The sequence below is a fragment of the Symphalangus syndactylus genome, chromosome 10 (assembly GCF_028878055.3).
Source record: "Symphalangus syndactylus isolate Jambi chromosome 10, NHGRI_mSymSyn1-v2.1_pri, whole genome shotgun sequence".
NCBI lineage: Eukaryota > Metazoa > Chordata > Mammalia > Primates > Hylobatidae > Symphalangus > Symphalangus syndactylus.
The window spans coordinates 99,946,796-99,970,180 of NC_072432.2; the positions used below are offsets into that span (position 1 = coordinate 99,946,796).

The following is a 23,385-nucleotide window of genomic DNA, read 5'->3' on the forward strand; positions in this document are numbered from 1 at the left end:
AAGATTGATATTATACTTTATAAATACTTAAATTAATCTACCTGTACATTTAAAGTATTAGCAAATTAAATTTATGTAATTCACTCTTCATTTTCATTATAATTGGATTTTATCCATCTAAGAAGTAATTTTTTATTTCAAGTTTTTTAAACATGTTTTTCTGAACAATAATTTACAACCAAATTAAATTTTGTGCTTATAATAGAAATTTCAAATATGGCAAGAATCATATACCTTAGTCTACACTGAGTAGAAAAAGCTACATTTTGACTCATCCAATACATTTATGTAGTGTCTTTAGTTATTCCTTTGATAGAAATTTATCCATAAGCTGTAGCTACTCGTGATGCATTTAATAGTCTTAGCTGTGACTATTATCATGTTTGGTTATGATGTGTATTCAACAGTTATAGGCTCTTTTGGCTCAAATGAAATGCTTTTTGAAGTACTTTTACAAATATAGCCTCCTGTATTTGCAAATATAAGTATTTTTAAAGAATATTTCAAGAGAAGTTTTATTTCACCATTGCTCCAGTCATCTGCAAATGGTCATTAAACTTTTTTTTTTTTTTGCCTTTCTAATCCCTTGGAGAGTCTTTCTTGAAGAAGATCAGTTTGGGATAGAGATTTTAGTCTTTAAATACATATAAGCCAGGAACAGCAGCCTTTAGTCCCATCTGCTTGAGGCTGAGGTGGGATAATTGCTTGAGCCCAGGAGTTCAAGGCGAGCTTGGGCAACATAGACCCCATCTCAAAAACAAACAAAAAATGTGTAAAAAAGTATATGCTTATTGATCTCCTTCAATTGTACAAGTTAGATGTTGTCATTACTTCTACTTTTGGTGTCTGTTAATTGAAGAAAAAAACATAATGACAAAAGCTTATTCTACAATTTAGTAACTCTTACATGTTTTTGTGTTTTCTTAACTAGAATACATTTACTTATATTTAAAAGAAAATTTTTGACATATATATGCTAGCTGGTACTTATTTTATCTCCAGACAATTTTAGTGCTTCCTAGGAGTCATAATCCCTTATAGCAATACCATCATTTCCCTGTTGTCAAGAGTTTAAAGCACTTGAGAAGCATGATTTTGCTTTTAAAATTCATGTTTCTGTTACAAAGCATAGCATTGCCAGATCTTATGTAGTCTAAGTACAAATGTAGTCATTTACACTTAAAATTCTACAAATATGAGAGCCAAAATTCATTTTCTTTAATTTTTTTAAACAGATTATTGAAAAGGCAGCTGAGATTGCAAGCAGTGATAGTGCTAATGTGTCAGTAAGTATCAAGAGTTTTAAATGGCCCTTTCTTATGGAGTTGTGTGCATTATTAGGTACCTTTGCTTCATAGTAATGAACTCACAGAAGACCATAACTCATATGCAAGAACAGTCTGTGAGTGTGGGTAAGTATGCACATAATAGTGTTTTGTTAAATGGCAGCCCAATTTGTGGGTGATCTGGGTTCAGTGGGCAAGCCCTTTTCTGATACAAGTACAGGTTTAGCAGGTAATCTATAAGGGATTCTGCAGCACCTCATAGATTAACAATGCTGTCATAGCGAATATTATTTAGTTTAATGAGGAGGTTGTATTTCTCTCAGGTAACAAAGCAGTTTTAGTAATAGGCACACACATCATCATGCAAGTGACCTAAATTTCTTCCATCTTAGTGCTCTGCCATATTTAACATGTATTTTCTATTTCATGGTTTAATATTACTGCTTCAGCTTCCTACTTTACTATATTCCAGCCAGCAGGAACAGGAAAAACAATAGTAGTGGTCACACCCCGTTCTTATTCAGGATATCATTAGTATGTATCATTTCTGCTTACATGTCACTGGCCAGATCTTACTGTCCGTGCCTAAGTACACGCACATCTGAGAGGTGCAGTCTTTAGCCAGGCCGTCAGTCATGGGCTTGGCTAAGAGTAAGAGATTCTAGTACTGAAGGAAGAAGTGGAGAATGGATATTAAGGGTCAAATAGTAGTCTCTGCCACATATACTATTCCCATTTGTTTCTATGCAGATACTACAATTAGGTTACTTTGTTGACTTTGGTTGCTATATTTATATCTAAATCTACATCTATATATCTATATCTACATATATATATAAATATGTATACCATCTGTGCTTTTTTATTTAATTTTTTGGCTCTTTCTAGTTTGACTTTGTTGAGCTGTAATCCAATATTCTCATCATCAGTTTACAACTTTTAAGTCTATTTAGCAAAGCCATTCTACCTGTAGCATGGCAGTGTTATAGAGACTAGGAGGCAAACTGGAGACAATGTGTATGTTTTTCCCATTCTCACAGAATCAAAGCTCTATTTAATTTTGGCCAGTTGGTGAAATGTCTGGCCTAGGCTGTCTTCTCCTTTGCCATTAGAGCTCTCACAATCTTTCCCTAGTTTCTCAGCGTGAGTCATCTGCTACTGCTTTCTTATTAGTGTTTTTGGCTTAAATTTTGTCTTTTGAATTTGAATGCTTGACCTTAGGAAAGAGAGCAGTAGTGCCAGGCTCCTAGTCTTTATAGTTTACGAAAGGCGCTGGGCCAGTTTGGGACCATAGTAGCCAAATTCTTCCTCTTTGTCTTTTTTCCCAAAGTTTTGTGTTATTCAGGTTTCTGGAGACAGTTTCAGATAATAATTTAATTTGTAAACATTGTACAAATTTTAATAGCTTAAATTACATATATGGCCTGATAAAAATTTGCATGATCAATTGATGAGGCTGGTGTGATAGGATCATTGTGTTTGACTGCTTTTTCTTGCTAAGCATGTAGACTTGAGAATGGCCTGGAATCTCTAAGAAGTAAGAGTTTATTAAAAAAGTAAAATAGTAAAATAAAAGTGGAAGCAATCTCAGAGACTAGTTTAAAAAAATGTGTGTTTGTGTATCAATTTAAAAAATAAAAGAAAAACTTTAAAAAGAGACAAATGCAAGAGCAGTTACCTTTAATGATAGAAAACAAATTTCTTACAGGTGTTAATTTATCAGCTTATTAGGCAATTACTGAAACAGACAATTACAGTTTAAGCTTAGGAGATATAATTGCACAGGCAGGTCTTGGTTCAAGTGCCTGTCTCATTACCCTTTATAAGACTATATTGCTCCTTGAACCTCAGATAAATTAATTAGTTTTTACTATTTCCACCATAAACTTGTACCTGACCTAAATCAGAGAGTTTGCTACACACTGAGCATGCAGTAATCTTGCCCAGGTCTGATATACTTTTACAATTTGTTTGTTTTTTATTAGGCACAAAGTAGAATTAATAAATGGTAAGGATGGGTGTGATGGCTCACCCCTATAATCCCAGCACTTTGAGAGGCCAAGGTAGGATGATTGCTTGAACCCAGGAATTTGTGAGCAGCCTGGGCCATATAGTGAGACCCCATCTCTACAAAAAAAAAAAAAAGTATTAACTGGGCATGGTGGCATGGACCTTAGTCCCAGCTACTTGGGAGGCTGAGGTGGGAGGATAGCTTGAGCCTGGGAAGTTGAGGCTGTTATGACAGAGTAAGACCCTGTATCTTTAAAAAAAAAAAAAAAATTGTAAACCAAAAATGAAAGTTTCTGTCTGTGACTCCCACCTACCTTCCTCTCCAGAGCTAACTGTAAACAGTTTAATTTGTAGCTATCAATCCTAACTTTATATGTAAATATCTCCTCCTTTAAAAATTAACTATCTGTATCTATATATATAGTTTCTATTTTTTTCATTGAATATACTTTGTGGATATTGTCATGTGAGTATGAATAGGTCTGCTTTTTAAAAAATACCTCTCTAACATTCCATAGCATTAATTATTAGTATCTATTAGATTTTTCTTTTTCTTTTCTTTTCTTTTCTTTTTTTTTTTTTTTGAGACAGAGTCTCACTCTGTTGTCAGGCTGGAGTGCAGTGGCATGATCTCAGCTCACTGCAGTCTCTGCCTCCTGGATTCAAGCGATTCCCCTGCCTCAGCCTCCCAAGTAGCTGGGACTACAGGCGTGCACCACCACGCCCAGCTAATTTTTTGTATTTGGTAGAGATGGGGTTTCACCATGTTGGCCATGATGGTCTGGATCTCTTGACCTCGTGATCTGCCCGTCTCGGCCTCCCAAAGTGCTGGGATTACAGGCATGAGCCACCGCGCCCGGCCACATCATGTCCTTTTACCCCTTAATTCTTCAGTATTTCCTTTAAAAAATGACATTTTTATACATAACCTGAGTACGTTCATGAAAGTCAGGAAAATAATACTGATTCAGTTCTATCAAATCTACAGATTTTATTCAAATTTAGCCAGTTTTCTCAGTCATGTGCTTTATAAGTCTTGGATCCAACCTCTGGTTACTTGTTGCATTTCATTGTCAGGTATATTTAGTTTCCTTCAGTCTGAAACAGTTCTTCAGTGTTTTTTTGTTTGTTTGTTTTTTGTTTTTTTTAATCTTTAATGACTGACATTTCTGAAGACTATAGGCCAATTATTTTATAGAATGTCCCTCAGTTTGGATTTGCCTGATGTTTTGTCATGTTTAGGATCCCAGTTACGCATTTTTAGTGTGAATATCAAAGAAGTAAAGGTGTAGTTTTCTTACTGCATTTTATCAGGAGGCAATATCGATTTTTACCACTACTCTGGAAGTTAACTGTTATCCTTGGTTAGTACGGTGTCTGCTAGGTTTTTCTAGTGTAAAGTTAATAAATAAAGGTTTTGTGGGGGTGTATTTTGACACTAAGTAAACATTCTATTTCAAATCAAGCTGTCACCCACTTCTTTTTGCATTCACTAATACATCTTGCTTGAATCAGTGTTACTGCAGTGGGTTGCCAATTTTAAATCTTGCTTTTCCTTTTGGATTTATTAGTTGGCTTATAACATAGGATAGAGGCTTTTCTTCTACTCTATCTCTATCTATCTATCTATCTATCTATCTATCTATCTATCTATCTATCTCTATCTATCTATGTATCTATCTTTTTTAGAGTCAGGGTCTTGCTCTGTTGCTCGGGCTGGAGTGCAGTGGTACAGTCATAGCTCACTGCAGCCTCGAACTCCTCTTCTCCCCCATTCATCTCTTTTTTCTTTCTTCTTTTTTTAACTTATAGGAGATGGATTTGTGATTTCCATTTATTCAATGATTTGTAATTAGTTGCTGTCATTTATCTTAATGTTTAATTTATCCCATATCTGGCTTATGGGAGCCCATTTAAGCTGTCTGTTGTCTCTTTTTGCTTTGTCCCTATCATTCTTTGAGCATTTCCTTCTTTCTGATACAACAGCATATTCCACACTCATCTAGTACTTTCCCTACCCCAGCCTTGGAATTAGGCATTTCTCCGGGGAGTTTCACTTTTTATATTCAGTTTATTCCTTTTATTTGTGAAAAGTATGTAGGGATGGATGGATGGATGGATGGATGGACGGATGGACAAACAAACAGATGGAAGGAATGGATTGACAGAGTCTTGCTTTGTTGCCCACACTGGAGTGCAATGACACGATCATGGCTCACTGCAGCCTCGACCTCCTGAGCTCAAGTGATCCTCCCACCTCAGCCTCCTGAGTAGCTAGAACTGCAAGCACATGCCACTATACCTGGCTATTTTTAATTTTTTTTAATTTCTATTTTTTTTAGTAGAGATAGGGGTCTCACTTTGTTGCCCAGGCTGTTCTTGAACTCCTGGGCTCAAGCAGTCTTCCTGCCTTAACCTCACAAAGTGCTGGGATTACAGGTCTGAGCCACTGTACCTGGCCTATGTAAGATCTAGGCCCTGGATATGCTCATTACCCCTGGGTATAAAGTAAATAAGTGCTCTTTGAAGAATGCAGGGGTGCAGTTGCTTCCAGGCCCTTTTGTGAAACAGAGCTAGACAATATGTATTTGTTTACCTCCATATGTTTGGGAAAATAAACATACACAGAGATATATTTATTTATCTATCTATCTGTTAAAGACCATGAGTTCTCATCAATACCTCTAATATGGATCCATTCCCACTGTATATTTTCTAGTCTTTGTCTTTTCATATTTGTAATTCCCTTTTCTAATGGTGAGAAATCTGGATCTCTATTAACTTTGTTGTATTTACTTATTTGCTCAATCCCCTGTTTGTAATCAGTCTTCTAGTCTTATAACTGTCTTTGTAGTCTCCACCTCATTATCCCTGACTGCTTTGTGTTGGTCAAGTCTGTATGTCTGGGCAACACTTCATTAACTCAACTGTCTGTCCCCAGCAAGCACACTGTTAACATGCCATCTGAATCTCCAGCCCTTGTGAAGATGACAGATGAGTTTATGGCCTTCCATAGGGAAGGGAAAGGAATCATAGGTTTTTGTTTTTGTTTGTGTTTTCCCATGTGCTTATAGCAAGATGTTTGTTTTATTTTGGTCAGTAATCATTATTATAATATGTGTGTTTGTGATTTTTAAAATACAGTAGAAAATAGGGTTGTGATTTTTCATTGCTTTCTACCACTTTTATTTTGGTACAAGCATTTGAACATGTATTTAAGTTCTTCAGTTACACTGTACAGTATAATTTTTCATTACTGATATTTTTGTTGTTTTATAAAATAATCTAATATTTTGAGTTTTTTTAGGCTTTTTGGTAGTTTTTACCTTGGCATTATTCAACGTTGTGCTTTTCATACCTCAATAATACAAACAGTACAATTATGCAGCTCCACTGCTCTCCCTACTTAGCTTATTCCTAGGTCTTCAGGGTATTTACTTACAGTAGTCTGTAGAGGTCTAATTTGGATCCACCAAATTATACTCAGCCTGCTAGCTTTTTGCTAGCTTTTTGAACATAACAGCTGTCTGCCTTTCTCTGACATAAACAATTTACATTCTGTGTTGTTTGCAGTAACAGGTTTGGCTAGGAGTTTCATTTTCAAATTCTGATGACATCTTTTTTTTTTTCTGAGACAGAGTCTCACTCTGTTGCTGGAGTACAGTGGTGCGATCTTGGCTCACTGCAACCTCCACCTCCCAGGTTCAAGTGATTCTCCTGCCTCAGCCTCCCAAGTAGTTGGGATTACAGGTGTGCACCACCGCGCCCAGCTAATTTTTGTATTTTTGGTAGAGATGGGGGTTTCACCATGTTGGCCAGGATGGTCTCAATCTCTTGACCTCATGATCTGCCTGCCTCATCCTCCTAAAGTGCTGGGATTACAGGCATGAGCCAACATGCCTGGCTAATGACATCATTTTTTAGTGAAACCCAGTTATGCACCCTTTGTAGGTTGAATCTGTAAATATAAAACCACTATAATTAGGTCTTTTTGTGTTTATTAGTCTTTTTATGTTTATTTTCTTTAGTACAGTGAACCTATCTGCCTACTTACAAGATCCCAAGAATTTGGAGTTTACTTATTTGATTCATCTTTAGCTATCTTAAAGAAGATATGGTAGAATGCATCCTCTTTAATTTATTAAAACTTGGAATTCTTCAGCTTGTTAGAACAGAAGCTTTTCGTGTTTTTTATATTTTTTCAATGTTGATATTTGAAAGGGAGTACAGAACATTTGGAAAAATTATTATCTTATAGGAATAAAGTTATAAAAAATTTATAAAACTTTTTATGGCCGGACACAGTGGCTCATGCCTGTAATCCCAACACTTTGGAAGGCTGAGGCAAGTGAATTGCTTGAGCTCAAGAGTTCGAGACCAACCTGGGCAGCATGGAGAAACCCCATCTCTACAAAAAATTTAAAAATGAGCTTGATGTGGTGGTGCTCGTCTGTGGTCCCAGCTACACAAAAGGCTGAGGTGGGAGGATCGCTTAAGTCCAGGAGGTTGAAGCTGCAGTGAGCCAGATTGTGCGACTGCACTGCAGCCTGGGTGACAGAGAGAGACCCTGTCTCAAAATACAAACAAACAAAACCCTTTTCTAACATAATGGAAGATGAATCTATAATGAAATCCTAAGGGAAACAAGAGTGTTTGACTCATAACCCTAACCTGTAAAGTTGATGTTTGAGAAGATAATATTTCTTTGTGTCTTTGTCAGTGGCGGATACTATGCAAGAGATTCCTTGGGTTTGACACAGCGTGTTAATTTCTACTTAAAGAAAATGAAATGGAGTGTATTTCACTCTCCATTTCATTTCAATGACCATGAGGGCATGTAGCATACTTCCTTTGACTTAGTTTTCCAGGGTCTGGTAATTTTCCTATCTTACCAACTTTTATGTCAATTATTCCCAGGTAGCTAATATTTTTAGATACTGGAGAGAAGTCATATATTGATATCCTCAGTAACTAGAATAAATAAGAGATTTAGGCAAAACACCTAGAATACATATGTATGTGTGCCTGCTTGCCTGTCTCTCTGCCTGCCTGCCTTTTTCTGTCTACTTAACCTGAGTGATATGCTAATCAGAAAATTGGTCTCCTAATGATTAGCTTATTTGTGTTTTTCGGGAACCTTTATTCTAGATGTAACTTTTAAATGCTTCCCAAAGATACCTATTGTAGAGAATTTGTGAATTATCTTCTAGTCTGTTTTGTTTAGTTATTTAAGCCTATTTGAGTTATTTATTGTAATAGGATATAGCTTGATTCAGAATTTTAATGTAAATATGTTAATGAGAAATTTGTTTTAAATTTTAAAATTATTATTATTATTATTATTATTTTTTGAGACGAAGTCTTGCTCTTGTCCCCCAGGCTGGAGTGCAATGGCACGATCTCGGCTCACTGCAACCTCTGCTCCCAGGTTCAAGTGATTGTCCTGCCTCAGCCTCCCAAGTAGCTGGGATTACAGGCGCCTGCCACCACGCCCGGCTAATTTTTGTATTTTTAGTAGAGACAGGGTTTTACCATGTTGGCCAGGCTGGTTTCGAACTCCTGACCTTAGGTGATCCACCCGCCTCGGCCTCCCAAAGTGCTGGGATTACAGGCGTGAGCCACTGCGCCTGGCCTTGTTTTCATTTTTTATATTCAGTTTATATATTGTCTGCTCTGTACTAGGGATATACATGGGAAGAAGATATCATTTCCATTTTGAGATGAGTTTATCTTTTGAGAGCATGAAAAGTAGAATGAACAATATATTTTTAAAAAATGCTAATAAGAATCATTGCAGTATGCAGTAGAGGATACAGTAAAATCGTGTGGAACTATTAATATTAGAGTATAATTTGTGAGATTTAGAGCAACTGGAAAAGTATGAGGCCATGTTTTCGAGGTCCTTATATCCTTTGAGACTATCTTGAATTTTATTCTATAGACAATGGCAGAGCCAGGGAAAGGTTTTAAATATAAAACATTACAGTTATGTCAGGAAGGCTGTAGACAGAAGATCAGAACTGTTTATTGGCCAATTGGTACTTGTTCATCAGCTTAGTTTCTCTCCACCCAGTCTACAAGATAGTGGCAAACGATCCTTTTTCCAGTTCTTAGATACAATTTCCAGCCATTCTACCCTACACTTTGGTTACATTGGGAGGAATGCGCTAGAAAGACTCATAGAGTTTTCAGTTTCTCACGCATTTTCATGCATGTGTTTATTGCCATTGTGATGACAAGAAAGTAAGTAAATATTTAAATCTCCACTAACAACTGGACAAACTGAAGAGAATACAAGTATTAACTTAATCTTTCTTTGTATTATAACAAAATATTTAACTCTTAAACTTTCAACTTAGGAAAGCTTAAACTTTCAACTTAATTTAACAAAGTTAAACAACTTTGGTTATGATCTGTCTTTGGTCTGTCTTCTTCTCAGTAATGTGTCTCCCTGAAGGACAATGTCCAAAAGTCACTTCTCTTACTTAATAAAATTATATTTAGTATTTCCATTCTTTTTTATTCTAGCTGTATGCTATTTTGAATTGTATTACTTTTGAAACTAGTAATACAATAATTCTATTTATTTTCAAGTTCATATGAAATCCCAGTTAAAATACTGTCAGGTATAAAATAATATTAGAGTATAAATCCTTACAGGATCTTCTCAGATAATTTTGGAAAGAGATTTTTAGGGAAAATCTGTTTTAATTAAGGTGGTATAATTTTAATGTAAGGATGGGGAAGCACACCTCTTTCTTTTAATGTTAGTGGAATTCAGAGAGTCTGGATCCAAAATAACATGGGCTATATTCTTTTTGTAGTATATTTTCTTGTAGGCATTGGGAAGGAAAATGAGAGAACTGTATTTTTTCCATGTTTAGTTTTAGCCAACATTTGATTCGTAATCTGAGGAGATTTTAGACCTTTGAGTCAAGGCACAAGCCAAGAAGGCCTTACTTTTGTTTTTAACCTCGTATGTTTAGGTCATCTTTGGTTTTTTGTTTATAGAATTGGAAAATTAAAGAAACTCAGTTCAAATAGTAAATGACTTGGTTGTGGGTTTTTGTTTGTTTGTTCGTTTGTTTGTTTGTTTTTGAGGCAGGGTCTTGCTCTGTCACCCAGGCTGGAATGCAGTGGTACAGTCTCGGCTCACTGCAGCCTCTGCCTCCCAGGCTCAAGTGATTCTCCTGCCTCAGCCTCCTGAGTACCTGGGACTACAGGCATGCACCACTACACCCGGCTAATTTTTTGTTGTTGTTGTTTTTTGTATTTTGTATTTTTTGTAAAGACAGATTTTCGCCATGTTTCCCAGGCTAGTCTCAAACTCCTGAGCAAAGGCAGTCCACCCACATTGGCCTCCCAAAGTGTTGGGATTATAGGCGTGAGCCACCTTGCCTGGCCTGACTTGGATTTTTATCCAAAAAGCAATACTGCCACCCAGTGTTTACACAGTTTACATTTTTAGATTTTTAGAAACTGTTTTGAGAATCCCTTCATCCTTAGCTTAGAAGTTATTAAAGGATCTGCCTTTTTTTAATGGAATTATATTTTTGTGTCTCACATACTTAGGTTCATTTATTATATATAAATGTATATAAATTTACTGAATGTTTGCCGTGGTGTTTGCACAATTAAATTCTATAATGAGCATTTTACTTTTTTAGAGTCGAGGTGGAAAAAAGTTTCTTCCTGTATTGAAAGAAATCTTGGACAGGGATCCCTTGTCTCAACTGTGTGAAAATGAAATGGATCTTATTTGGACTTTGCGACAAGACTGCCGAGAGATTTTCCCACAATCGCTGCCAAAATTACTGCTGTCAATCAAGTGGAATAAACTTGAGGATGTTGCTCAGGTAACAAAAGATCGTTTCTGTAACTTTTTTTGGGTGTATGGTACTTGGTTGGATTCACATAAAGTATCCTTTTCTCATAGGTATATTTTCATAGATAGGATAATTTAAGCAGGAGAAATTTTGAGGTTTTAAACTCTTATACTACAAGTAATGGACCAGAACATTTCTAGAATTTAAAAATCTCAGATTTTGGGTAGGATTGCCATACCTTTCACCAAATACAATTGAAACATTGATCTTGGGACAATTATCTAGCAAAACCACTTTCTAAGACGTGGGTACCTTCTACCAGCTTCATCAGTGAACTCCAGAGTTTTAAATCTTTTAGATTCTTTGCAATGCCTGTTCTAGAATGAATGTCCATTGTTTGAAAATTACATCTATTACAGAGAATAATATTTTGATAATATATCATTCAGGTCAATTTTAACATTCATTTCAGTTGTCCAGTATTGCTGAATGTATGCGTTTTAGCAGAATAGAAAAAAGACCATTTTGCTTCAAAAAACCACCAAATTTTAGTTCCCTGATTTAATTTTCAAGACCCTGCCAAAAGGCACTGGCATTCAGTTCAAACAACCCACCAGTGCTCAACAGAAAGACCTTTGAAATGGTTTTTTTAATCAGAACAAATAAATTTGGTCTACTAAAATAACCAAATTTTTTCATGTTACTTATTTAAGTTCAATGAATCTCTCTAGTATGTAGTCTTAGTAAATCTATAGTGACTAAAAATTTAGTGAAGAAATACAGATTTATCTTAATTATATGCATTTTAAAAATCTTTGGTTTTATTGTTTCACTTCTCAATTTAAGTGTAGAAAGGATTTCTTTTGTGTTTACTTTTAGTGTCTAAAGATCTTTGGAGCCAGGCATGGTAGCACACACCTCTAATCCCAGCACTTTGGGAGGCCAAGGCAGGTGGATTGCTTGAGCTCAAGAGTTCCAGACCAGCCTGGGCAACATGGTGAAACCCCATCTCTACAAAAAATACAAACATTAGCTGGACATGCTGGCATGTGCCTGTAGTCCTAGCTACTTGAGAGGCTGAAATGGGAGGATTGTTTGAATCTGGGAGGTTGAGGCTGCAGTGAACCAAATGCCATTGCACTCTACCCTGGGCAATAGAGTGAGACCTTGTCTCAAAAAAATAAAATGGCCAGGGTCTGTGGCTCATGTCTGTAATCCCAGCACTTTGGGAGGCTGAGGTGGGCAGATCAGGAGGTTGAGACCAGTTCAGCAATTTAAGACCAGCCTGGGCAACATGGCAAAACCTTGTCTCTACAACAAATACAAAAATTAACCAGACATGGTGGCCCACGCCTGTTCCAGCTACTCGGGAGGTTGGGACAGGAGGATCATTTGAGCCCAGGAGGCTGAGGTTGCAGTGAGCCAAGATTGTGCCATTGTATTCTAGCCTGGGTGACAGAGGGAGACCCTGTCTCAAATAATTAAATAAATAAATAAATCTTTGGAGACATGTTATATAATTATATTATTGTGTGTGCCTCGATTAAACTTGTTTCCACCTTAGACCAAATCAGACTGAAGAGGAACTATTTTATTTTAATTGCCGTAGAATAGTTGTCTTCTAGCCACTGATGTATTATCTAAATTCAGGATTCGTTTTCCATGAACCTTCAGTAATGGAAAACAAGATCTAAGCATTTTTTTACTTGACACATTTGCCTGTTTCTTTTGGATAGTGTCTAGTGCTGAGTGCATATCTAAGAAATGCATCATATTATTATTTCATTAGAATCACAATGGAAAGAATTTCTTGCTGTACTCTTAAAAGCTGTCTTATAGAGAGATTTGGTGAGTTTTGGCAATTTATTTAATTTTACACTGACGTGATTTAATTGTTAATAATTATAAATAACCTTACCAAAGTCATTACTTTCCAATGGTAGAGTTGTTTGTAACCACAACATTGCTGAACCTCTAGAATTACATAATCTTATCTCTCCTTTTCAGTGTTATTTATGGGCAGTGTATTCCAAGTATTAGCTGGAGATATGAGGAGTTTTTTTTATTACTGCTATTTCAAAACCTTAGGAAATGGTCTCTTCCGAACTCTTCTGCCCATAAAGAAGACTGCCGGTCCATTAGGACCTTCGGCAAAGCAAGGAGGGGGGCTCTATTAGTGAGAAAAAGTGGGGATGAGGTTGGTGCTTTATGTCTTTATATCAGTATTTCTCAACCTGTTTTCATCACTATACCCTTAGGAGCTTTTATAGACCCTTTTCTCCCCAGTAACCCATGAGAGTTTGATTCTGTAGATACCTGGTACATCTGTTCATGTACGTATGTGTATCTGTGCTTTATACATAAAAAAGGAGCTAGCTTTATTCAATATAGGGTTAAGAATAGCTAAATAAAACTTAAGTTTAAAGTTAAAATTTAGGCTGGGTATGATGGCTCAAGCCTGTAATCCCAGCACTTTGGGAAGCAGAGGCAGGAAGATCACTTGAGTCTAGGAATTTGAGACCAGCAACATAGTGAGACCCTATCTCTACAAAAATAAATAAATGAGGCCGGGCGCGGTGGCTCACGCTTGTAATCCCAGCACTTTGGGAGGCCGAAGCGGGCGGATCACGAGGTCAGGAGATCGAGACCACGGTGAAACCCCGTCTCTACCAAAAATACAAAAAATTAGCCGGGCGTGGTGGCGGGCGCCTGTAGTCCCAGCTACTCGGAGAGGCTGAGGCAGGAGAATGGCGTGAACCCGGGAGGCGGAGCTTGCAGTGAGCCGAGATCGCGCCACTGCACTCCAGCCTGGGTGACAGAGCAAGACTCCGTCTCAAAAAAAAAAATAAATAAATAAATAAATAAATAAATGAAATAAAATTAGCTGGGCATGGTGGCGTGTTCCTGTAGTCCTAGCTACTCAGGAGGCTGAGTTGGGAGGATCGCTTGTACCCAGGAGTTCAAGGCTGCAGTGAGCTATGATGGTGCCACTGCACTCCAGGCTGGACAACAGAATGAGACCCTGTCTCTTACAAAAAAAAAAAAAAAGTTAAAATTTAAAAATTACTAGGCATTTCACTGTATTTGCTAAGTAACTATGTAATTTATTCACATAGGTGAATTCTAATATATCAAATTACATATATAAGTTAACAATTTATGCTGAGTGCAGTGGCTCACGCCTGTAATCCCAGAACTCTGGGAGGCCAATGTGGGTGGATCACCTGAGGTCAGGAGTTCGAGACCAGCTTGGCCAACATGGTGAAACCCCATCTCAAAAAAAAAAAAAAAAAAAAAAATACAAAAAATTAGCTGGGAGTGGTGGCAGGAGCCTGTAATCCCAGCTACTCGGGAGGCTGAGGCAGGAGAATCCGGGAGGAGGCTTGAATCCAGGAAGGAGAGGTTGTAGTGAGCCAAGATTGCACTATTGTACTCCATCCTGAGCAACAAGAGTGAAACTGTCTCAAAAAAAAGTTAACAATTTATATAAATATATGCTAATAATAGAGTAATTAAATTTTAAAAAATCATTCAAAAGTATTTTTTCCCAAAAATATTTTTCAAATGTAAAACAACTGAAAAAATTAAGCTAATTTTTTAAACATTAGTTAACTTTTATTTACTTTTGCTTGATATGAGAAAATGCCTTTTAACTTAGCTGGTAGATACTCATTTAGATATTGTTGACTTTTGGGGGAGGGCTTGCCATAATTAATGATAGATTGAATAACTTGTAGAATTAAATAATAAAATATAAACGGTTTTTTTTGAATTCTTAAAGCTTAATTGGTCTCAAACTTAACATCCACAAGATAGCCAACGAGCTTGCAGGCCACCTCTCCCAGTATGACTTTGAGCAATCAACTGAAAGAAAATCGTCTAATCACTGCCATCTATTTGCCATAGTTTTATAGCACTGATTTTGCATACATATCATATACCTTCCATGACATTGATGTCAGTGGTACTTACGTGATACCCAGGAAAATCCAATGAGAGAAATTAAATACTAAGGAATAAGATTTTATCAGATGGAGTTGAGCTTTAGGAAAGCTACAAATTCAACATTTTTTTCTCTCTCACCCATAAAATTTATTTGGGGGTAAGTACTTCATAGCTTTTCAAACTTAATCTATAGAATGTTTAAACAACAAAGACAATCTTTATTAGTCTCTATTAACAGGAATGGAGGCTTTCCTGTTAATTTGAGACATCGATAATTAAAAGTGTGCTTTGCCTTCTTTTGGCCTATCTCGGTGCTTCTGTGTGTCAAGGAAAATTAGGTTACTTTTGTCCCCCATTATTTCTGAACCAGTTTCATTTTTTAAACAGCTTCAGGCGCTGCTTCAGATTTGGCCTAAACTGCCCCCGCGGGAGGCCCTAGAGCTTCTGGATTTCAACTATCCAGACCAGTACGTTCGAGAATATGCTGTAGGCTGCCTGCGACAGATGAGGTATCTTCTGCAGGTGGTTTTCTTTGGGGCAAGGAATAACTTGGGTGGGTTTGGGATGAGGGTGTTTCCTTGATGTCTCATAAGAAAGAAAAGGGCTCAGAATTATTCACAGTTCAAAGCATTTGTTCATGTACTCCTGCCGCCTCCCCAACTGAATGTTTATACTAGAAAAAAAAAAAAACAAAAGCATACTGGGTCAGAAGGTCTTCAAGATCACCCTCAGGTTTGATGACTCACTAGGAGGACTCAGAACTCAGCACATAGTCACTTACAGATATAATTTGTTGCAGCGAAAGGATACAGAGCAAAATTTAAAGAGGGAAAAAGATTCATGGGGTGAAGTCATGAGGAAAACAGGCATACATAAGCTTGTAAGAGTTCTTTTCCAGTGAAGTCACCCCGAACACTTTTAATTCTATCAGGAGTGAGTTGTGATAATATAAGTCTGCAAGGGAAGCTTGTTAGAGACTTGGTGGCCACGGTTTTTACTGGCAGCTATCACATAAGCACCCTCTGCCTAGTATGTACCAGATTTCTATACTCCCAGCAGTAAAGTGGATATACAACATAAACCATTGTTTACACAAATAGTTTAGGTGCAGTGAGCCACTCTTATCAATTAGGAGGGTGGTGGGAATCCTTCTGAAATCTTAATTCCCAGATGCTAGCCATGGGCCAATCCTATAAGCAGGCTTGTTAGAGGATAGCAGCCAAGCCTGCTGTGTTACCTCTTTTCTTCACACAGTCTGTCCACCCTCCAGAATTAAGAAATGTTAATTTTTGTCATGGGTTAAAAAATATATACATATTTTAAGCAAATACATTACAGTTAAAGTTGAAGTCCTCATAGTTTCCTTATCCAGTCTTGATTACTTCTCTTCCTTCCCAGAGGCAAACATTATCATGAATTTGGTGTGTATGCTTCTATATCACATTTTTCTGTTTCATATATATCTGTGAAAATACAGACATGGAATTGTTATTACACAAATGTGTCTTGCCATATGCATTAGTTTATATCATGCTTTTTAAAAATTCGGCCAGACAGCTGGGTGTAATGGCTTATGCCTGTAATCCCTGCACTTTGGGAGGCTGAGGCAGGCAGATCAGTTGAGGTCAGGAGTTTGAGACCAGCCTGGCCAACATGGTGAAACCCCATCTCTACTAAAAATACAAAAAATTAGCCAGGCGTGGTGGCCAGTGCCTGTAGTCCCAGCTACTCAGGAGGCTGAGGCAGAAGAATCACTTGAACCCAGGAGGCAGAGGTTCCAGTGGGCCGAGATCGTACCACTGCACTCCAGCCTGGTCGACAGAGCGAGACTCCGTCTCCAAAAAAAAAAAAAAAATTCAGCCAGGCGTGGTGGCTCACACCTATAATCCCATCACTTTGGGAGACAAACGCAGGCAGATTGATAAGCCCAGGAGTTTGAGACCAGCCTTGGCAACACGGTTAAGCCCCATCTCTACCAAAAATACAGAGACACTAGCTGGGCGTGGAGGTGCGCACCTGTGGTCCCAGCTACTTGGGCGGCTGAGGTAGGAGGATCACTTGAGCCCTGGAGGCGGAAGTTGCAGGAGCTGAGATGGTGCCACTACACTCCAGCCTGGGTGACAGAGTGAGACCCTGTCTCAAAAAATAAAATACAAATACATAAATAAATAAAAATAAAAATCCAACATCAGGTTTTTGAGGTTAGTCTCTCCCATTATGTTTAAATGTCATTTATTCCTTTCACTACTGTGTAATATTCTGTCATAGGGATATATCTTATTTAATTCATTCCCTATTAAGGAACATTTAAGTTTCTCCACATTTCCCTATTATAAATAATGCTTCAGTGAACAGTTTGTACAGTCTCCCTTGGGTGGTGCATTTGTGAGAATCTATGAGATTCACTGAAGAAATGACTGTCTCAGACAATGAAGTTTATCCCTTTTCTTTCTAGGTTCAAAAATGAGGCTTATGTACTTTATGGTTTTTGAAAAATAAAAGCCCACAAAATAGTGTGGATACTATGATCCTTTTTTCTTTTTAAAATCGTGTATGTTTTAAGCTGTGTAATAGCCAAAAGAAATTACACAGACTCACCAATAGTGCTTACTTCTGGGGAGTGAAATTAGAAGTGTGAGAGAAGAGGAAACAACTTCCTATACTTTCTATTTTTTACACTATTTATAGGTTATATAATGGGCATGAATTTTACAATAAACCTAATCAAAATTGTGTTATAGGTAGTTTTAAAAAATGAATTCCCAGTTGCTTCACCATCTCCTTAAGTTTGCATTGGAGATCTCTTGTGGAGGGGCCACCTGGTTCTCCTTGGGCTGAGCCAAGTGTTTTTCTTAAACACATTGATCCCTCTGAGGAGATTGCAGTGATCCGTGTATTCCGTGTAGCTAATTCTGGTGGTTTTTCTATTGCGAAATTTTCTGGTTATGAGTTTTTGGTTTTAGTATATAGTGCCCTGGGTTTCAGTCCCAGTTATCTGCCTTAGACTACTAATTCCTTAACCATTTATTACCCAAGACTATGGAGAGTAAGTGGAGCACTTGGGGCACTTGGGCTTCATACCTTATACTGCTGGAATTGCCTCTGATGAGAGTGTGTTTACAGGTGAATGGTTTGAAGATTGACACAAAATAGAGAACCACTAATCTTAATTAATTGAACTCAGTTAATTACAATGTTATCTGTTATATTATTTCAATGATCAATTTGCACTTATAAATATATTCACTTTCTCATCCTTCAAACTATTTGAAGTTAAGATTTTAATTGTACATTGGTTATCTGGGATGACTTACTTAACCCTAATGACAGCAAAGGAAAATAAATTGTGAAAGTACTGATGGAATTTTTATTTTAAAAATGATTGTTTTACTAAGCACAAATTTTTTAGCATGATCAGAAATCAGTATTAAAGTACCTAATATTTTTGGTAACTCAGCTGACTGAAAATACAGTCATGAATTTTAACAATCTGTAGTAGTCCATTTTCACACCATTATAAAAAAATACCTGAGACTGGGTAATTTATGAAGGAAAGATGTTTAATTGACTCACAGTTCCACATGGCTAGGGAGGCCTCACAAAACTTAAAATTATGGTAGAAGGCGAAGGAGAAGCAAGTACCATCTTCACAAGGTCGCAGGAAAAGGGAAAGAGCAGGGGAAACCACCTCTTATTAAGCCATCAGATCTTATGAGAACTCACTCACTGTCATGAGAATAGCATGGAGGGCCACATTGATTCAGTCACCTCCCACCAGGATGCTCCTTTGACACGTGGGAATTACAGGGATTATAATTCGAGGTGAGAATTGGGTAGGGACAAAAGCCACACCATATCACAATCTAATTCATTTGATTAAAGTATCTCTAGTATCTGTTCTTTGACCCTCTTCACTCCCCTTTCCTCATCTGAAATCTTCAGCTTTTTTTGTGATATTGTAACAGTGGTACAGTGAAGGCAAGCATGTAACAAGCTTGGCCCAAAAGAACCATTGTGTTTCAACAAGTTCACATTTGATAGTTTGATAGGAAGGGATCTTTTTCTGGCACAGGTTGTTTGGTTACTCACTGTGTCTTTTGTTTCTTTCAGTGATGAAGAACTTTCTCAGTATCTTTTACAACTGGTGCAAGTTTTAAAATATGAGCCTTTTCTTGATTGTGCCCTCTCTAGATTCCTATTAGAAAGAGCACTTGGTAATCGGAGGATAGGGCAGTTTCTATTTTGGCATCTTAGGTAAGTCTTTTCTATTTTAATTTGAGCCCACCATGTGCTTTAGTAACTATAAACCAGCATAATATATTTAATAGAAAAATAGCTGCTTAAGTTTTTTTCTAAACCATTTATAACATTTATATGGTTTTGGTGCCTTCTCCTATTTCTTGATACCAGCACTCTTGATTTTCATGATTTGACAAAGTAATTCAGTTATCCAAGACCCTTATGTGTCCCTCCATGCCTGCTTGATTTCTTCTTTATTTCTTCCTTTTTTTGTGTGTGTGTGTGTGTGTTGTCTACCTGCTTGATTTTTAACTGAAATTAATAATGTATTGCTATTTTCCAGTAAGATGTACTTATTGTCTTAATATATTTGGGCTCAATGCAGACCTATTTATTTCTTCTAGAAAGTTGTGGGTGGTACTGTCATTACTAGTGTTATTGAGTGAAGGTAAATGTTTACTATAATGACAGCAATTTTATTCAATTTCTTTATTAAGTAGGTAATTTCCAGAAATACACGAACCTTACTTCACCAAGTTCATATAAGAGTAAAATCAGGAATGAGAACTAAAGTTATTCCTTTGTTTTCTAAGGAAATTGTATTAATAGATTTCTCATTTCTGACTCTGTACTCAGACATTTTTTTCCCTCCCAATCTGGACTTCATAGTACTGAAACTAATGCTTGTCAGAAAAAAAAACTACCTTTTTTCTTTCTTTCTCTCTTTCTCCATCCTTCCTTCCTTCAAGCTTCCTTCCTTCCTTTTCTTTTCTTTTATTCTTTTTTTCTTTTTTTTTTTTTTTTTTTTTTTTTTTTGAGACGGAGTCTCGCTCTGTCACCCAGGCTAGAGTGCAGTGGCGCAATCTTGGCTCACTGCAAGCTCCGCCTCCCGGGTTCATGCCATTCTCCTGCCTCAGCCTCTCTGAGTAGCTGGGACTACAGGTGCCCACCACCACGCCCGGCTAATTTTTTTTTGTATTTTTAGTAGAGACGGGGTTTCACCATGGTCTCGATCTCCTGACCTCGTGATCCGCCCGCCTCGGCCTCCCAAAGTGCTGGGATTACAAGCGTGAGCCACCGCGCCCGGCCTCTTTTTATTCTTTTCTTCTTTTTTCTTTTCTTTGCTGAGCTTCTCAAAGGCAATAAGCTCCATAATGTTGTGCTCTTAATTTTAGTTTTATTTCTGAATATGGTTTTCTTATTCATATATATTCTTCCACTCTTTTTTTACTTCCTTGTGTTGTTCTAGAACCTTTTCTTATTTTTAACTTGTCTTTTCTCATTCATTCAGTCTTAGTTTTTAAACCCCTCAGGGAATAACAAAATAAGTGTTCCTTCCTTTTTCAAATATGTACATCACTTTTTAAGTAAGAAAAAAATTGGAATAGATGCTAATCAGGGCATTAGTCAATTGTTTAATACCAGTCAGATTTCATAGATACCTGTTTCAGCCTATTGTCTTTAAATTGGTAAGATTGCCTTACCCCTACAAAAGCAAATCAGGTAAGATGTACACATTTTAGATTTCTTGGAATAAAGAATTAACTAATTATAGAATATCATAGCTTTTGAACTTTGAAGTATTAACTAATTATAGAATATCATAGCTTTTGAACTTTGAAGTATTAACTAATTATAGAGCATCATAGCTTTTGAACTTTGAAGTTTAACAAATTGGAAAGTTGACCCATGTCACTAATAATTATGCACAAAATAGCCAGGCGTGGTGGCTCACGCCTGTTCCAAGCACTTTGGGAGGCCAAGGCAGGTGGATCACTTGAGGCCAGGAGTTTAGACCAGCCTGGCCACATGGCAAAACCCTGTCTCTACTAAAAATGCAAAATTAGCCAGGCATGGTGGCGCATGCCTGTAATCCCAGCTACTCGGGAGGCTGAGGCAGGAGAATCACAAGTATGAAGGGGCTGGCCACCCCATCCACATTCGAGCCAGAAATGGGGAGGGGAGGGAAGGGGAGGGACCAGCATTTCCTTCTAAGTCCAGGACTCATTTTTTGTGCACATCACTTCATCTTGCATCCCGTTGGCTAGAACCTAGTCACCTAGTGACATCTAGCTACACGTTTTTATTTTTGGCAAGCTTGAACCCGGTGGGTGGAGGTTGCAGTGAGCCGAGATCACACCAGTGCACACCAGCCTGGCCAACAGAGTGAGACTATCTCAAAAAAGGAAGGAAGGGAGGAAGGAAATAATAATAATAATGCACACAATGACTTTGCTGTCATAAGTTTATTTTTTATAGAATAAAGAAGTCAGTATTTATTCGGTGATCTGAAGTGTTTGATAAACAAACTGTTCGGATATCATTAACTTTCTGCAGGTCAGAAGTGCACATTCCTGCTGTCTCAGTACAATTTGGTGTCATCCTTGAAGCATACTGCCGGGGAAGTGTGGGGCACATGAAAGTGCTTTCTAAGCAGGTATCAGCTTGTTTTATTTATTCATTTTTTCTTTTTTTGACAGACAACGTTTAAAGCATGAACATCAGCTTGTTTTAATCTTCATGTTCAATTTGGTACATGGTGTTTGATCAGTTTCATCAAATGCCATTTCTTCCACCACATTATTTCATAGAAGTCTCAGTAACAGACAACCTGATGAATACATTCTTTTATCAAAATTTAGGTCAAAAAATGAAGTTTCAGTGAACTTAGCACAAAAATATTAACTGAATGCTACCTGAAAAATAATTACTCGGAATTCCTAATATATTCTATATTAATCCCAAAGTGCTAAGAAATGCAGATGTGAACCGCCGCACCCAGCCCCACTCTTTTTTTTTCTTTTTTTTGAGACGGAGTCTTGCTCTGTTGCCCAGGCTGGAGTGCAATGGCACTATCTTGGCTCACTGCAACCTCTGCCTGCCTCCCGGGTTCAAGCGATTCTCCTGCCTCAGCCTCCCGAGTAGCTGGGACTACAGGCATGTACCACCATGCCCAGCTAATATTTTGTATTTTTAGTAGAGACAGGGTTTCACTATGTTGGCCAGGCTGGTCTCGAACTCCTGACCTCGTGATCCTCCCGCCTCGGCCTCCCAAAGTGCTGGGATTACATATGTGAGCCACCATACCCGGCTGCCCACCCTATTTTTATATCAGATTCCTAATTTCCAGTTAAACTACTCTTTTCTAATTCATTTGCATTGCCAGAAGAACTCTCATAGGCTTCCATTAGGTGTTTTTAATATTTAGGATTTTTCATGATGTTAAAAACTTTTTCTGATCCCTTCCTTTTGAAAAGCCCATTAATGATGGTAATAATAGCTAATGTTTATTCATCACTTATTATGGGTCATTTATTCTTCACAACAACATGGAATCAATATTATTAATCCTCTGAATTTCATAGAACCCTGAAATATATCTCACATCTCTGCCTATTTCCCTTGTGTTCATGGCTACCATCCTAGTCCAAGCTACTGTTCTTTTTCCACTGGACTTCTTCATTAACTTCCTAAATTGTACCCCTGGTTTTCCTTCCTAGATCTCCCCCCACATTCTGTACACAGAAGATAAAGTGACATTTTAAAAATGTAGACTGTGGCCAGCTGCAGTGGCTCACACCTGAAAACCTGGCACTTTGAAAGGCTAAGGTGGGAGGATCACTTGAGCCCAGAAGTTTGAGACTAACCTGCACAACATAGTGAGACCCATCTCTAGAAAAAATTAGAAGGTGGCTTGCAACTGTAGTCCCAGCTACTTGAGAGGTGGAGGTGGGAGGATTGCTTGAGCCCAGGAATTTGAGGTTGCAGTGAGCTATGATTTGATTGTACCACCACACCCTAGTCTGGGCAACAGAGCAAGACCCTGTCTCAAAAAAAGAAAAAAAAGAAGTAGATTGTATTACATCATTTCCCTTTTAAAATCCCTTCAATAATTTTTCATTGCACTCTGAGTAAAATTCAAATTTTCTGCCAAAGCCTGTTAGGCCATACTTAGTCATAACTTGCTTAATGTCGTCATATAACCATTTTTCACACTGCATATTTTCTTGGAGCCTCAGCTTGATGTTAAAGACAATAAAAGGATGATATATGTATGAACAAATTATTCTAACTCCTTT

At 37.5% G+C, this 23,385-nt stretch overlaps 1 protein-coding gene across 3 annotated transcripts in view; it reads left to right on the top strand.

Annotated features, from left to right (window-relative positions):
* Window positions 1-23,385, top strand: part of PIK3CB (phosphatidylinositol-4,5-bisphosphate 3-kinase catalytic subunit beta) — a 187,817-nt gene that overhangs the window by 131,678 nt on the left and 32,754 nt on the right. For 2 of the 3 annotated variants that reach the window (XM_055295261.2, XM_055295262.2), the window contains exons 11-15: window positions 1,236-1,286; window positions 10,964-11,152; window positions 15,455-15,576; window positions 19,178-19,321; window positions 21,644-21,743. In XM_055295261.2, coding sequence (XP_055151236.1) covers window positions 1,236-1,286; window positions 10,964-11,152; window positions 15,455-15,576; window positions 19,178-19,321; window positions 21,644-21,743 — 606 coding nt within the window. The remainder of the gene's footprint in view (window positions 1-1,235; window positions 1,287-10,963; window positions 11,153-15,454; window positions 15,577-19,177; window positions 19,322-21,643; window positions 21,744-23,385) is intronic. The other variant, XM_063610702.1, reaches the window with a different exon arrangement.